Source organism: Cricetulus griseus, chromosome 2 (genome assembly GCF_003668045.3).
Source record: "Cricetulus griseus strain 17A/GY chromosome 2, alternate assembly CriGri-PICRH-1.0, whole genome shotgun sequence".
NCBI classification, from domain to species: domain Eukaryota; kingdom Metazoa; phylum Chordata; class Mammalia; order Rodentia; family Cricetidae; genus Cricetulus; species Cricetulus griseus.
This window is the reverse complement of record NC_048595.1, coordinates 85,742,570-85,757,898: the sequence shown is the minus strand read 5'-3', so window position 1 is coordinate 85,757,898 and position 15,329 is coordinate 85,742,570. Positions and strand designations below refer to the sequence as shown.

General features: G+C 39.3%; 1 protein-coding gene across 1 annotated transcript in view; it reads right to left on the bottom strand.

Moving 5' to 3' along the window:
- Svep1 (sushi, von Willebrand factor type A, EGF and pentraxin domain containing 1) overlaps positions 1–15,329 on the bottom strand; it is a 179,026-nt gene that overhangs the window by 69,734 nt on the left and 93,963 nt on the right. Inside the window, exons 14-22 of the mRNA XM_027403038.2 lie at positions 14,704–14,812; positions 13,150–13,314; positions 12,315–12,548; positions 10,081–10,242; positions 8,107–8,268; positions 5,112–5,273; positions 4,408–4,499; positions 3,214–3,310; positions 1,502–1,615 (exon numbers count right to left, since the gene is read on the bottom strand). Coding sequence (XP_027258839.1) covers positions 1,502–1,615; positions 3,214–3,310; positions 4,408–4,499; positions 5,112–5,273; positions 8,107–8,268; positions 10,081–10,242; positions 12,315–12,548; positions 13,150–13,314; positions 14,704–14,812 — 1,297 coding nt within the window. The remainder of the gene's footprint in view (positions 1–1,501; positions 1,616–3,213; positions 3,311–4,407; positions 4,500–5,111; positions 5,274–8,106; positions 8,269–10,080; positions 10,243–12,314; positions 12,549–13,149; positions 13,315–14,703; positions 14,813–15,329) is intronic.

Genomic DNA, 15,329 nt, shown 5'->3' with positions numbered 1-15,329 from the left:
AAATACTGAAAATAATATAATGCATAAACCTAAAATACTTATTTAAAATATTTTTTGAATAATAAATTCATGAGTTAGGTACAGATATAACTTCTAGATATATCTCTATTTCTGTCATAATAATACTATGAGATTGCTATTGCTTCTTAGGTAATAAATCATATTCTTGTGAAATATTTAACTATGCGAAGAAGTGTTATATTTGTTTATGCTACAGAATATTACTTTAACTATGTGAAGGTGTGTTACTTTTGTTTATCCTGCATTTGTTTGATGATGTAAGGATATGCTATGTTTGTTTGCTTCATTTGTTTAATTATGTAAAGAAGTGTTGCATTTGTTTTACCTTGCCTGCCTAAGGCACCTGATTGGTCCAATAAAATGCTGAACAGCCAATAGCTAGGCAGGAGAGGGATAAGCAGTACTAGCGGGCAGAGGGAATAAGTAGGAAGAGAAAACTAGGCTCAAGAGAGAATAAGGAAGAAAGAGGGAGAAAGAGAAGAGCATGCTGGAGCCAGAAGCCAGGCAGCTGCCAGCCATCCAGACATGAGAAGCAGTGAAAGTAAGACATACAAAAGGAGAGAAAAGTAAAAATCCCCAAGGCAAAACATAGATAAAGACAACAGATTAAAATAAGAGCTAAGATAAGGCCAAGAATTTGTAATTAGTAAGAAGTCTCCATGTCTTGACTTGGGAGCTGGTTGGAGGCTCAAAAGAAAGCTGGGTGCACATTCTATTTTATAAGACTCTATTATCAGTACTAGAATCATTATAATGAAATTCAACAAGGGAATTGATAGCGAGGTTGATGTTTCTGGACTATTTTAGAGGGAGGATTCTTTTTTTCAGAATTTTTAAATTTTAATTAGAAACAAGATTGTTTTACATGACAATCACAGTTCTCTTGTCCCTCCCATCCTCTCCTACCCCCCCCCCAACTAAAACCCTACCTATCACATATCTTTCTGCTTCCCCTGGATGGTGAGGCCTTCCATAGGGTGTCATCAGAGTCTATCGTATTAGAGGAAGTATTCTTAAGGGCTGCAATTCTCTGACTTAAATATAACACATAAATGAACACCTTTAAGTTAGAGAGAGGAGCAGATCCTGTAGCAACAGAAGTAACTGATCTACAGTAACAGTCACACACACATACAATTCCAAATTTCAGTAAGGTGACAGTGAAGAGCTGAGGAAGGACCTGGTACTTGTTTGGTATCCCATGGTAACAAATATGTTTCCTCTCACCTTCTCATCTCCATTTGTGAACATGAAAAACAGGTTCAGAAACACTGGCTGGCTCTAAAGTCACACATCTTGTAGACAAGAGGGAATCAAGTCTGCCCATTTTACCATTTTATAAACCATAAGCAGTTTCATACTGACAAATTGATGCCTTGGTTTTCTTACATAACCATGTAATGAGCACTTTCCAAATGTACACAAATAATCCAAGACAAGACTCTGTTTATGTTGTAAACACACTAGTCTTGCTCCTTACCTGTGTAACCCAATGGGCACTCACAAGTGAATCCCCCGACTTGGTCTCTACAAACTCCACTGTTGAGACAAGGCAGTGAGCTGCATTCATCAATATCTGTTTCACACTTTAAGCCTAAAATGTAAACCAAACACTGAATGATAAATCAAAGTAAGGGAGTAGTAAACATGAGTGATCAGTTGAAGCAATGATCTCCATAATCTAGGCTTTATAAGGAAGAGCTACCATCAAGCCATGTTTAATGAAGGCACTACATGTTTCCATACAGATTTAAGATACCTTACAACATTATATGAAAATAGCAAAATATTCTAAAACATTAAGAGAATGGAGAGGGAATCTTGCAGTTATAAACAGGAGCCACAAATTAAGTTAACCATAAAGCAAAACCCTCAAAGAGTTGCTATCAAGGCCACTTGACTCAAGGGGTGCGGCCAAGTTCCTCTCAGCTTATATACCAGATGTCCTGTAGTGGGCATCATCTTTCCATAGGGTGCACACAACTTGCTGGGCTAGCTCTGTTAGAAACCCTCCCCACCAGGGGACTGTGATTTCAGCTCATCAGCATTGGCATCACCTTTGGACGGAAGAGAAATGGTGCATTTCAAGCCATACCCTACACTACTGAATCAGAAATGCTGGGACTGCCAGACTCTCCAGGGTCTAGTGATCTGTAGCCTGTCAAGCCTCCCAAATAGCTAAGGCACACATTAATTTATGAGATGCACTATCCTATATGCTTTCTTTAAGCCACCACTGAAATGCAGAATTCTCAGAAAAGACCCCCCTTTCTTCTCTTCCTTTTTGTCTTTTTAGATATGATCTCACTCTGTATGCCTGGCTGTCCTGGAACTCACTTTGTAGACCAAGGTGGCCCTGAACTCAGAGAGATCCCCTGTCTCTGCCTCCCAGTGCCAGCAAATTCCGTATATTCTATGAAATGTTAGCAATTTTATTTTTAAGAATGCATACACATGAGCCAACTGTGATAAATGGAATGTTAATATTCTTGCTAGCCTTTGGCTACGTTTTGTTTCCAATTTTCCTTTTGCTTATTTCTTTTTTGGTGAATTCCACTTAAATGTAATTTTCCATGAAAAACTTTCAGAATTTTTTTTGAAGCGAAAACTCATTTTATAGAAAATAAGGGATTGTTTTAAATTAATTGTAATTTTAAAATATAGCTTATTTTCTCCTAAAATTGTTTCTGGAAACATCTGTAATACAAACCAAACTGCAAATAAAAATAATTCTTGCCTAGTTCCTTCAGCTTCTAGTCCAAAGCCATGGTGCTCTCCTGAAGTTAGAAACAAAGTAACAAATCTCATCTATGAACAAGAACTTCCCCTCTTGAGTAACAAATGAGAGAAGCCAGGAATTTGTTCTAAAATGTTTGTGTTGGACAAAGTTGAATGTCATGCCTTTAATTTGCGTTAGAACAAAACCTTGGACATGACTCCCGGACTGGATTCCAATTAACTCCCCAGCTATGGCATTAGCTTTCATAGTGACGATTTTTCCCCCCTTTCTCCAAACTATACAAAGAAAACTGTTAGGTATGCACCCTGTTTCTCTTGTTCAACCCAGTATTTTTCCTCACTAACATGATCCAATGCATCTTATGTGATCTGTGTTTATTATTCCAAAGTCTGACTCAATAGCTACACCAATTTCACACAAAACATGTTAAAATTAACATTCCTTTATGTTACCTGTGTATCTGGGTGGACAGAGACAGATATAACCTCGCCCAAGTGGTTGGCAGGTTCCACTGTTGTGGCAAGGGTTTAAGAAACATTCGTGGAAGACCTATGGGGCAGAAAAGACATGTATCACAGAGAAACACTCAGTTCATTTCAGAGCATTCCTATAACGCTGTCATGTTGCTTCCAGGTGAGTGCATTCAAGCTAGCTGGGTCCCTGCTTTGCCACAGGAGCCTGCTATGTATGGGCACAAACGATGCTTCTTCACTGAGGTAAGTGCAGTCAGTGTTCCCAAGTGCTGGTTGCAAGATACAATTTATTAGAGATGCTTTTGAAATATATGAAGTACAGGGGTCAATCAAGGCCAGATAAAATAGATACTCTAGTGTGAAATCCATATGTTATTACTTAAAAATGGTCATTGCTTTAGAGGATCCTACAAATTTCTGTGCTCAGCCAGTTCATTTTCAAATGTGACAACATGTAGAGCCCTAGCAGCTCACTATGTTGGGCTGTCGGAGGTTGACAGAAGAAATGTAGTGTCATTGGTTTTTAAAAATGTCAATCCCTAGGGACTCATGACCCTTGGGTAGGATTAATTAAGGGTAATGACAGAATCTGACATAGCAGACCATCTTAAAATAGAAAAGAGCAGAACAGGCCTGGGAGTTCCTTGGCAGGACACCTGCCAAACATTGTGAGGTTGTCAGTTCAATTCCAACCACCATACACATGCTGGCAAACACACATGCACACATATGCACAAAAGAAAAGCAATTGGTTTAAGTTCCCGAGTGACAGTTCTTAATTCTTTACACATTATCCACAGAAATAATTTCGTTGGTCACAGAATATGCAAATAATTTTGAAATAAAATGTGAATTATCTTTCTACCCCCAGAAAAAGTCTTTGGTAAACCAAGCCTCCTTTTGCACTGATGGGTCAATTAATGGATCAAAGCCTCCCATATCTATACACTGTTGAGCAGGCATTTCTGGGAAAATAGCTCCAATTTTTGGTACTAAGAATGTCTAACATCACACTTTTTGAAAGTTCTTATTAAGAATTAAAACTAAATATTCCTCTATAGTATTCATAATCTGACTAAGGTTTCAACCCCAGTATTGTGTGATATGTAAAATGGCAAATTATTCTCTAAGCATCTCATCAAAGAGCAAGTTGTGTGCAGGGAGCTGACTTGCCTGGCTGCTGACTTCATACTTCTTTTGGGTACGTCCAGGGGCTGCGAGGGGCACTACGCTTTCTTCTGCTGCTGAGAAAGTGGAGCTAAAACCTAACAAGACAAACAGGCAAGAAGTCAGTGTGTGGTAGGTATGGCTCATAATTAAACTCTCTCAAAATAAGATCTGGTTGCAGAGTGAGTCAAACCACATGTATTTTGTTTCAGTAATATTAAACAGGAAAACAGTCATGGGTGGCATGTCATTCCATCCTAGACTCTGAGAGAGATATTTGAAAGTTACCAAGTACAACCTTTCCAAAATAATTCTTTTAGTCTTGTCATCAAAAAGACCTTAAAAGGAGCCGGTAAGATGGCTCAGTGAGTAAAATCACTTAACATCAAGCATGGTGGCCTGAGTTTGATCCCAGGACACACATGGTGGAAGTTCTAAGTTACAACTCCTGTAAGCTGTTGTTTGACTCCCACTTGAGCATAGTGGCATGTGCATGTGTGAATGTATATACACATGCTTGCACACACATGTTCAGACACACGTGTGTACAAGCAACTACATAAATAAATAAATGTAATAAAATTGTTGTAAAAGGCCATAGAAGGATGACTTAAACCTAGATATCAGAATCTACCTGAAATGGTAATAGTCAGAGTAGAAGAGGCCAGAGAGGCACAGGTAAGACCCTAGCATAAGGTCTGAGAACTCACTTGAGCAATCCGTGATGGATGTGGCACCAGTGATTGTTGTAGTTCCATAAAAGGGACAGGCTAGGCAGAAGGACTTCCCTGCATTGGGCTGGTAGTAGTCTCGAGGGCATGGATAGCAGGGTGTTAACCCAGAACGGGAGAATTCTCCTACTGGACAGGGCACTAGGAAGGAAAACAAAAAGATTGTGTGTGTTTCAAATGACTCATTACATTTAAGATAAGCTTCCTAACCTTCAGTGTGAGAAAGCTACTGAAACACTTGTGTCACCTCTTTCTATGTGGAAAGGGAAGTCCCAGATGCTTACTTAAATTAGTCAACTGATAGTATAAGATGAGAAATGGTGCATCTGTATTTATATATGCAGTGAACAAAGGCACGTGCTTTCAGTTAATGTTTCCAAAGACAAAGCCAGAAGTCACTTAATGCCTGTGACTTAAGTCCACCCTAAAGGGTCTGAGTGAGAGGTGGTATCATTTTGGTTGTCATAAACATTAATCCTTGTCCTATTGGGTGGATGTGCTAACAAAGATGAATAGGTACCATTTATGGGACCAAAAGCTTTCAGATTTTGTAGCCACAAGCCAAAAGATATTATTGTAAGAAGAGGCAAAATGCATAAAGTTTATATTGCATGAGCATAGTAATAATATATGGCATATAATTGTTACAGTGATTATAATAATTTTGAGCATGATGAAATATAAAGGTATTTTGTTTTTAAGAAGCATTAGGTAAACTCAGCAAAATACAGAATGACACATCTATAAACATCAATCAATATAGAAAGAAAATAATAATGAAAGAAAGACAAATGGAAGGAAAGAAAGAAGAAAGTAAGGAAGGAAGGAAGGAAGTTCGAAACTAAGAGGGTCCATTTTATAAATCACATATACTACCATTTTAAAATATAATAGTGTTGGTCCAAACCCACAAGAGAGAGAGCTGGGTTATTCCTGCTTCTTGTCCATGATGAGGAGAATATGGCCTACAATGCTGGGAATACTGGGAGACGTTACCAGAATGTCTGCCACATTCTGGGATTTAGAACTGCTTAATTGCAAAGCTGGAGCTAGACAAATCTCAAGGCTCATTTAGAAAGCTAAAAGAAAAGGCAAATGTGAATTAGATTCCCTATAAAATTTCCAGTTGCTTTGTGGTTGGAGGATGTTGGGGTAGTGTCATAACTATTTCACTGCAGACTTTCTTTCAAAATTAGTTCACATATTAACAAAATCAAAGAGTGCCTAGCAAATCCATTTCAAGCATAATGCAAGACTTTGACTTTTAAATAAAAAAGAAATTAGATGTGGCTTTCATACAATAGACATAGATTATGGGCTTCAACCATGGTCTAGAAAAATCCTTTTCTCAACATTTTGGTGAAACATTAGATTGATGAACACTGCTCAAAGAATCTGTGAGGTCTAAAATTTTTATCTACCATGACCCTGGTACACTGAGACAGTTTAAACAAATGGGAAGACGTATAAATCTTATCGCTCAACATCCATTCTCCTACTTCCTATGACTCTCAACTTCTGAGGACTACATCTCCTTAGATGTAGCTCTGGCATACCCCTTCCGCTGTCATGTGTAAACTGCCCACTTGGTGGTTTTGAGGAATCTCAGTCTCTTTTTGGTTGTAGCTGTATATGGCTGTAGCTCAGTGAGGAAGTGTGTGCATGGCTCTCTGTGTAGCCTGGAGAACTGGCACAGAGCAGGCTGGCTCTTAGGAAAACATCTTTTTACTCTCTGGGTTGCCATAAACCTTAGGCTTTTAAGCCAGAGGATAAAAAGTGGGAGGACACATGCTTTTAAGAGTCACTGCACAGGCCAGCTTGTGAGTCTCTGTGATACTGCAGAGGCAGTCCACCAACCTTTTATTCTGAATTCAGCTCCACCAGCTTTACAGGGAGACAAACTTTCAGAGTTTCTAGCAACAGGCTGGTGTGTGTGTGTGTGTGTGTGTGTGTGTGTGTGTGTGTGTGTGTATGCAGTGTGTACATTACTGTGTGTTCCTGTGTGTACACATTAGTGTGTGTTCATGTGTGTGTACACATTATCGTGTGTTCATATGTATGGGCACATTAGTGTGTATTCATGTATGTGTATACATATGTGTCTGTACACATTTTTGTGGGTGTTTATGTGTGATTGTACATTTGTATCTGTGTATTCATGTGTGTATGTACATTTGTGTGTGTGTGTTTGTGAGAAGAGGTCAATATTGGGTATCTTCCTCTATCACTATGCATCTTATTTTTTATAATAGGGTCTCTCACTGAACCTGGAGTTCATTGGTAGATGAGACTGGTTGATCAGTAAGACCCAGAGATCTTCCTGCCCCTACTTCCTACTGCTGGGATCACATGAGTGCTGCCGTGTCTGGTTTCTTATGTGAGTGCTGCCAATTTTAACTTAGCCCCCATGTTTGTACAACAAGCATCTACTGACTGAAGCATCTCCCTAGCCTATAACAGATCAACTTTGACTCTAAGTCTGGTTTTGAGATAGTGTGATGTTTTTATCTTCTAGTTTTGTTTACATCTTCAGGAATTTCCAGCTGGATAACTATAGTCAGCTGGGATATTAGAGCTAGTCAAAGTAGAATGCTGTCTTTTTCATTTCTATTTAAACCAGTGGCTGCCTCGGTGTGATCCCTGGACTAGTAAAAGTAGGCATCACCTCAATACTAGGTAGAAATACACATTATCCTTAGTGAATCAAAATTCTGAGGATAAGGCCCAGAAACTTGTATGTCTACAGTGGCATGAAGCCTCAAGCTCGTTACTGAGGTCTGTGCTATATACAGAGAGCCCATTGTTTATACTGAAGTGCTGACCAGCAAAAGAAAAGGACCTCCCCAAGAAGAGACAGTTATTTACATTCTTCACATACTGTGGGCATTTAGTTTTGTTAAGAGCATCTCACTCCTCCACTCAGAGAACTTAGCATATGTAAATAAGTATAAACATCTAAAGCATTGGTGATAACCTCCACAAGCAGAGATGTCTATAGCTCCTCTTTTCACGGTTGTGGTGGGTTCTGGGCATAAGAGGCAGCTCCGGGATCCAAATTCTGGTTGATAAGTACCCAGTGGACAAGATTCACAGGTCTCAAGCCCACTGGAAGAGTAGGTGCCTTGTTTACACTGAGCTGAAAAGAAACATACAATGCAAATGAGCAAAATTAAGCTGTTTAAAATTAGCTGTGTACAGGGCAGGGCTTCCCCAGTCTAAGTCATGGCAAAAAAGGAGACATGTACTCTTCCTCTATTGCTGGTCACACATGGTAGATCCACCATGCTTCCATATACTAAATTTTAGACACATAGCCAGTTCCTTCCATCACTGGCTATCAGTGTTCTAACCACATGATTTGGTTAGCAGTCACTGAACAAAGCTTGAAATAGACACCATGGTGAGTCACTGTCTTAAAGACAAGTTGTGCACCAGGAAAGTGTAAACAGTGACAGAAATAGAATCTCAAATTGGGCTCCCTGCATCCAACTACTACAACACCTCACATCTCCAAATAAGAGTGGATTCTGCTGCTCCTTCAAACATTTCATTTCATTCTCCAACCACCGTCTTCTCCTTTGATCTCCCCAAGGGACTCTTTTTTTTTTTTTAAAACATTTTTGGTACTTTCCCAATCACCGGGTACCTCCTAGAATTTAGGTTTATCATTAAGTACCCATAACTGCCTTCATATCCTTAGCACGGAGAAAAAAATTGAAATTTCTTCTGTAAGGTGTGTCTTCTGTTAACCTTCATTATGAAAGAAAATGTTTCCACTGGGGATTTGCATTGTAAAGAACAGAGAAATGTGGAAAATACTGCATATTTTAGTAGCAAGAATCTATTCATCTGTGTCTGTTGGAATTCATTTCCAAGTCAACAGAGAATTGATCTCATCACATAAAATACTGTTCTAACAAAAACTAAGTTGATGATTATTAAGTGCCACGAAAGTCCTTCCTACTAATTAGTGTGAGGGTCAAGAAAAAGAATTCAGGATAAATAATGCATGTGGACTGAAGCTTGAGGGAGAAGCATGTAGTAAAGCATAGGTCCAAAAAGGAAGGTATATGATTTCTTCGGAATACAGAGACACTCAGTACTTTATAACTGGAAAGAATATGTAAAATTGGTCTCAATACTGTTCTTATTTCATCGTATTTTTAGACTGATGATTTGAAACAGAGCTAAGAACCCTCTACCCCAGTGGTTCTCAACCTTTCTAATGCTGCAACCCTTTATTACAATTCCTCATATTGTAGTGACCTCCAACCATAGAACTATTTTTGTTGCTACTTCATCATAACTGTAATTTTGCTAGTGTTATGAATTATAAATATCTGGTATATGGGGTATCTGGTATGTGACCCCCAGGAAAGGGTTGTTCAATCATGACCCACAGTTTGAGAACCACTGTGCTACCCCAAAGTATGGCATCTAATTGTATTATTTTAAGCTAAAGGAACTTGAGAGCACTGTAGAAGCAGACAGGTCTCTCTGAACCTCCCCTGCTCTTTGTCTCTCACAGTGGGTCTTAAGTCCATATGATACACATCCATTCTGCTACCCAGAGAAAGGAAGCATGCTTGACTCTGAAGACACTGGGGCATGGGGGAGAATGCAGACAAACAGGCCTTGGCAACACCTTCCTAGTTTATTACACTAGGTCATACTCTATTTGTCCCATCATATTTCTACATAGCCACTTACCTCACCATCACACATGGCATGACACACACATTTCCTAGTTTCATTGCATCTTCAATTCTAAAGTTTCCTGTGCCACATAAAATTCTCATTAAATAAACGAGTGTGATTGTCTCTTGTTGATTTATCTTTTGATACAGGAACCTTGACAAAGACCAAGTGATGGGCAAAGAAGCCTTTCTACCATTACAACTGGATACAAAATCCAGCTGGCCTCTGGTCAAAGCATGTAAGCCTCTACCTTTGCATTCAGAGATGCTTCTCGAATGGAGATATTCAGTGTGAGTCCTGGGGGGACAGAGCTTGCACTCAAGCTGCCCTTCTTCATCTTGATAGGATCCCATCAGGCAGCTTTCACAGGTGGAATGCTCCATCGAGTAATAGGTTCCCAGGGGGCAATTCACTGTGAAGAAAATAGCCAGACAATTCAGGTCCCCCCCACCATGGCACCCTTTGGTGCTTCTAGGTACTCTTGTTCATGTGTTAAATTTTACTGTCAGAGTTTCTCACCCACAGTGAGTAGGCCTTCCAGAAATATGTTTCTAAAAACCATTAGTAGTAGATTTTTATTTTGAGCAGATGCATAAGTTTTAATGACCAATCTTAGGGTTGTTATGAAGGGTGTCTAAATAATGGAGGAAAGCTATGACAAACCATAACATTATAGAAAATACATAGTTAACAAAGGGAAAACTGCCAGAAGACAAGGATAAAATAATGAATATTTAGATGAACTTGTGATGGTTTTGTGATATTAAAGATGTTTTCTAAATTATCTCTCTGCATGCTCCCCCTATAAAATTAAACTATGTGTCCATTTCAATGTCATTTCTAGAGACAAGAAACAGATCAACACAGTAGGACTAAAACAGGTGAGGAATAGCATTGGCCATGCTTAGAGAAGTTCTTGTCCTATGAAGGTATCCTCTAATCTAGGGGCTCCAAGGAAACAGGTGCATTTTATAACTTGTAGTGGCATGGACATTCTGAGGTCAAATAGAATGTTAAACTCACTGAGCAGGCTGTCATTAAAGTCAGCGTTCTAGAGAGACATCTGAACTTCAGACCTGGTGACTCAGAGATGCTAATGAGTACAGCTAGGACCTGGGTGTTTATTAAAAACCGTATTTCTAATTCTCTATCCCTAAAGTGCCAGGTGCACTAGTTCTTGGGTGGGCCTGGAGCACAAGCATTTTAAGCTGGTACAGACTGTCTGAAGACCTCACTGAGACTAGAAAACAGTGATCAAGACGATTCCTGCTTGTTCTCAGACAGTGAAAAAGAAACCAGAGTAGGCTCATAATAGTTTTGAATGAGCTGATTTTGTCACACTAGGGAAAGTACAAATGATAACAGATGGTAGCAAAAACTGTCAAAGGTTTCCCAGACAGAATACAGGGGTCATGGCTTAAGGGAGACTAACATAAGATTCATGTCATTCACTGTGTTTGGTGTGTGTGTGTGTGTGTGTGTGTGTGTGTGTGTGTGTGTGTGTGTGTGTGTGTGTGCGTGCGTGCGTGCGTGCGTGCGTGCGTGCGTGCGTGCGTGCGTGCGTGTGTGTGTGTGTGTGTGTGTGTGTGTGTGTGTGTTGGCTTCTTTAGGAAACAGGTCAGAGTTCATCTACATTGTAATTGTAGCTGTGTAGAATAGTGTTAAGGAGATAGGGAGGAAGATGGGCAATGACTAATGAGTATGAGAGTCTGTGAAGATGTTCTGAAAATAGACAGAAGTAATGACTACAACCTACTAATGAACTAATGCCATTAAATTGTACATTTTAAAGTACTTATTTATGTGAATTTTACCCTCGTTGAAAAAAAGTCAAAATTTTAGAATTGGCTATGTAGTTAGGAATCTCTGCTATATCACTTTCATTGAGTATGTTTTATGCCTCTCCGGCTTTACTTTTCTCTTCTGTATTGTGTACTAATATTAACAGTACAGTATAGAGATGTTGAACAGCATTAAACGGGAAAGGTGTGTATCTCATATATAGAAATGGTCAAATACATGAGCTACTGTTGTTGGAGCAACTTATAAAAAGGTCATGAGGCTGTTTTGGTTTTCAAGATAAATATTTATTTATTTATTTATTTATTTATTTATTTATTTTTTTGTGTGTGTCTAAGCATGCACACAAGTGTTAGTGGAGGCCAGAAGAGGGAATCAGAAGCCCTGGAGCTGGAGTTTCAGTGGCTGTAACCTGCCAAATATGGATGCTGAGCCATGTCTTCAGTACCACTGTAAAGTTTAAAAAGCTATAACTGAAAATAAGATTTGTTTCCCTCACATCAAATACTTTGCTTGTCCTCAACAATGGTATATACTCATGTTCTCGAGATAATACAGTGCAGTAATAACCACACAACAATGCAAAATGCCTGTTCCATGTCCATGTTCTTTATACACTTTTGGAAAACATCTGTACCCAGCTCATTTGACCCAGTAAACAGCTGGGTCCCAGGGGAGGCTTACCACACATGCGTCCCCTCAGCACAGAGCCTGGTCTGCAGAAGAGAAAGGCCTTCTCTGTCTCCAGGGAATTGCTGTCAGCCACCACCATCTCGGAGGCAAGCCGGAAAGAGTACATAGGCTCCTTATTCAAGGTGCTCTTCAGGCGGTTTGTGATCGTTTCCAAAGTCTTAATGAGTCGCTGCTGATTTTCCAATTCAAGGGTATCATTTCTTTCCTCTGGCAGTGGCACACTAGCTGAGATAAAAACACAACAAAATTAAACATGCATGTACAAACACACACACACACACACACACACACACACACACACACACACACACACGCACGCACGCACACACTCATACACACAAAGGGTATGTTAGGCACTAACTATCATAATAATTTTTGCCCCCAATGCAGTTGTATCTTACAGTCTTTCAGAAAAATATAATTTACAATAGGCCAATCAGCTCTCATTGGATAAGTTACACATGGGTAGTATGAAGAATAAAACATGTCTGCTTGAATTCTTTCCCAAGATGCTGGTTTTACATCATCTGTTGAGGGAATTCATCATGACAGGATGAATTATCCTATATTTTTGCTTTTTAAAACAGGCCTCTTAGTTCATCCTGTCAACATGCAAGTAAAGCAGGGTGCTGATCACTGCAAGGACCAGAAAACACATCTGTGACATTAAACAGCAACCCATGACTATGCTTAGTTGGCCACGCTCTCTCTGGTTCTCTCCAGGGTTACTTCCTAATAAACACAAGGCACGACAGGTTTCAGAACTAGCTTCCCAACCCCAAATTTCACCTCATATTACTTTGGCAAATGGAAAGTTTACCCTTACCTGTGATGTTAAAAATTAGCTGAATTTTGGGGTCAGACAATGGGGCAGTTCTTTTAATCCGTGCCGATCTGGCTTTGCCCACACCTGTAGGTGTTTCTTGTACAACATCCAGGAAGTGATCATAAGAGTAATCCAGCCTGTTACCTGCACCCCAGCCCCCTGGTCCTGATGCAGAAAAACAAGTGATCAGACAAGTGTATCTTCCTCCATGTTCAGGTTCTAATGTCACAAATCAAACTGCGTGCAACCATTTACTCAGTTGCCCTTGGTGTACATATGGGTTTGGCCCATAGCCTTACATTGTCATTTTAGGGGCATTTTGCATTTAATCTTGAGACTATTACCCATTTTCCTCTGAAAGTATATAGGATTTATAGCATCTTTAAGTTACCAGGCAAATACCTCACTTTAGAGGGAACTGGGAGAGGGGGTGCAGAAGTAGAATCTATTTCTATTTCTCATCTACACCTCTCTCCATTTAAAAAATGGCTTTACAAGCTTAATGAGCATAGTCAGATTTCCTTTTGTAAGTATTATTCAGAATATCTGCCTCATATATTCAAGGTGAGGAAGCTGGCAAAGACAGCCTACGAAGTTTGTGTCACTGGAGAAGACAAGGACGTGTGTGACTTGTAGAGTGCCCTTGATGTCACTGTCATTATAAGCCAGATTTTCACTTCATAAAGTGTGATGCATGATCGTATAACCTTGGCCAACTGCTTTAATCTTTCTGAATTCAGATTCTCTCATTAATAAATGGAGATAATGAGCCCGACTTCACAGCATTGTCTGGAGTAAGATGGGGCAATTTATATGTGCCACCTGGTTTAATATCTGACTCATTACAAAACCCCAGTGTGTCAACTAATTATGTGATATCCATGTCTTTCTGGCCATACTGATGCTTAATTATGTGCTTTACACAGTAGTTGTGTTTGTGAGCCTGTCACCAAGGTAAATTGTTTTCAAAGATTTCTTGGCTTTCTGTATGTCTTTAAAAAGCTGGGGTCAATATTTTTGTGATTTCGGTTACATGGTTTCTCACAACTACTAAGTAGTAATTATGAAAAATTTATTTATCATACTTAGAAAATCTTCGAGAGAAAATTTCAGTCTACTTGGAAAAACACTCAAAATTATGCATAAACTTAGATTTTAATAACTGGATTTTATAACCTGGGAGAGAAATATGGATATTTATGTGTAACTATTTTGAATTAATGGCCAATTGCATGCCATATAAAAATTACTGGTTACCTACTTTCTGACTGTTATGATTACATTCTATGACAGGTCACTTTTAAAATTGCCATCACAATGTGACCTTTATCCTGAAGTGCTTTGGCTAATATTTTAAAGTGATTCATTTCATACCAAAATTTAAGATATCCATAATGAACTCTCACATGATCAGATTATGTAGCCATCCTAAAATACTTGATGAATAAATTAATAAAAGCTAAATTTTCTTTTTCTGTTTTCTACCACTCCCATGGGGTAATTTCATTTTGCTGATCCATCTTGCAAACCACCACTGCTAAATAATGCCATTACCAATTGCAAAGCCATTTTCATAGTCATAATTATATTCGATGCAGTATTTTTTGGTCAGGTCCTCCAGTCTGCAGTCAATGTCATCAGCATCACTACAAAAGGACGGGACCTGCAAATGAACATGAAGAGGAAGAGCATGGAAACCACACCCCTGTGTGCTTCTGGTGAGCTCTTGGCTCTTCTGAACCTCAAGCCCCATCATCAAGAAAGAGAGGGAAGGTCCTTCATGTTTCCAGAACTCTACATGTTATTAGTAGAAAATCCTTTTGGATGGAGATGTAGCTCAAGTGCTAGAGTACTCGCCAGGAGTGCACGAAGCCCTGGATCCAATGCCCAGTAACACATACTGAGTGTGGTGGTACATGCCCCAAATCCAGTAGTTCACAACCTTCCTAATGCTGTGACTCTTTAATGCAGTTTCTCATGTTTTTGTGACCCCAAACATAAAATTATTTTCATTGCTATTTCATAACTATTTTCCACTGTTATGAATCATAATATAAATATTTGATATGAAAATGGTCTTAGGTGACCCCTTTGAAAAGGTAGTTCAACCTCAGAGGGGTTGCAACCCACAGCTTGAAAACCATTGCAGTGTAATCCCGTCACTAGGGAGGTGGAGGCAG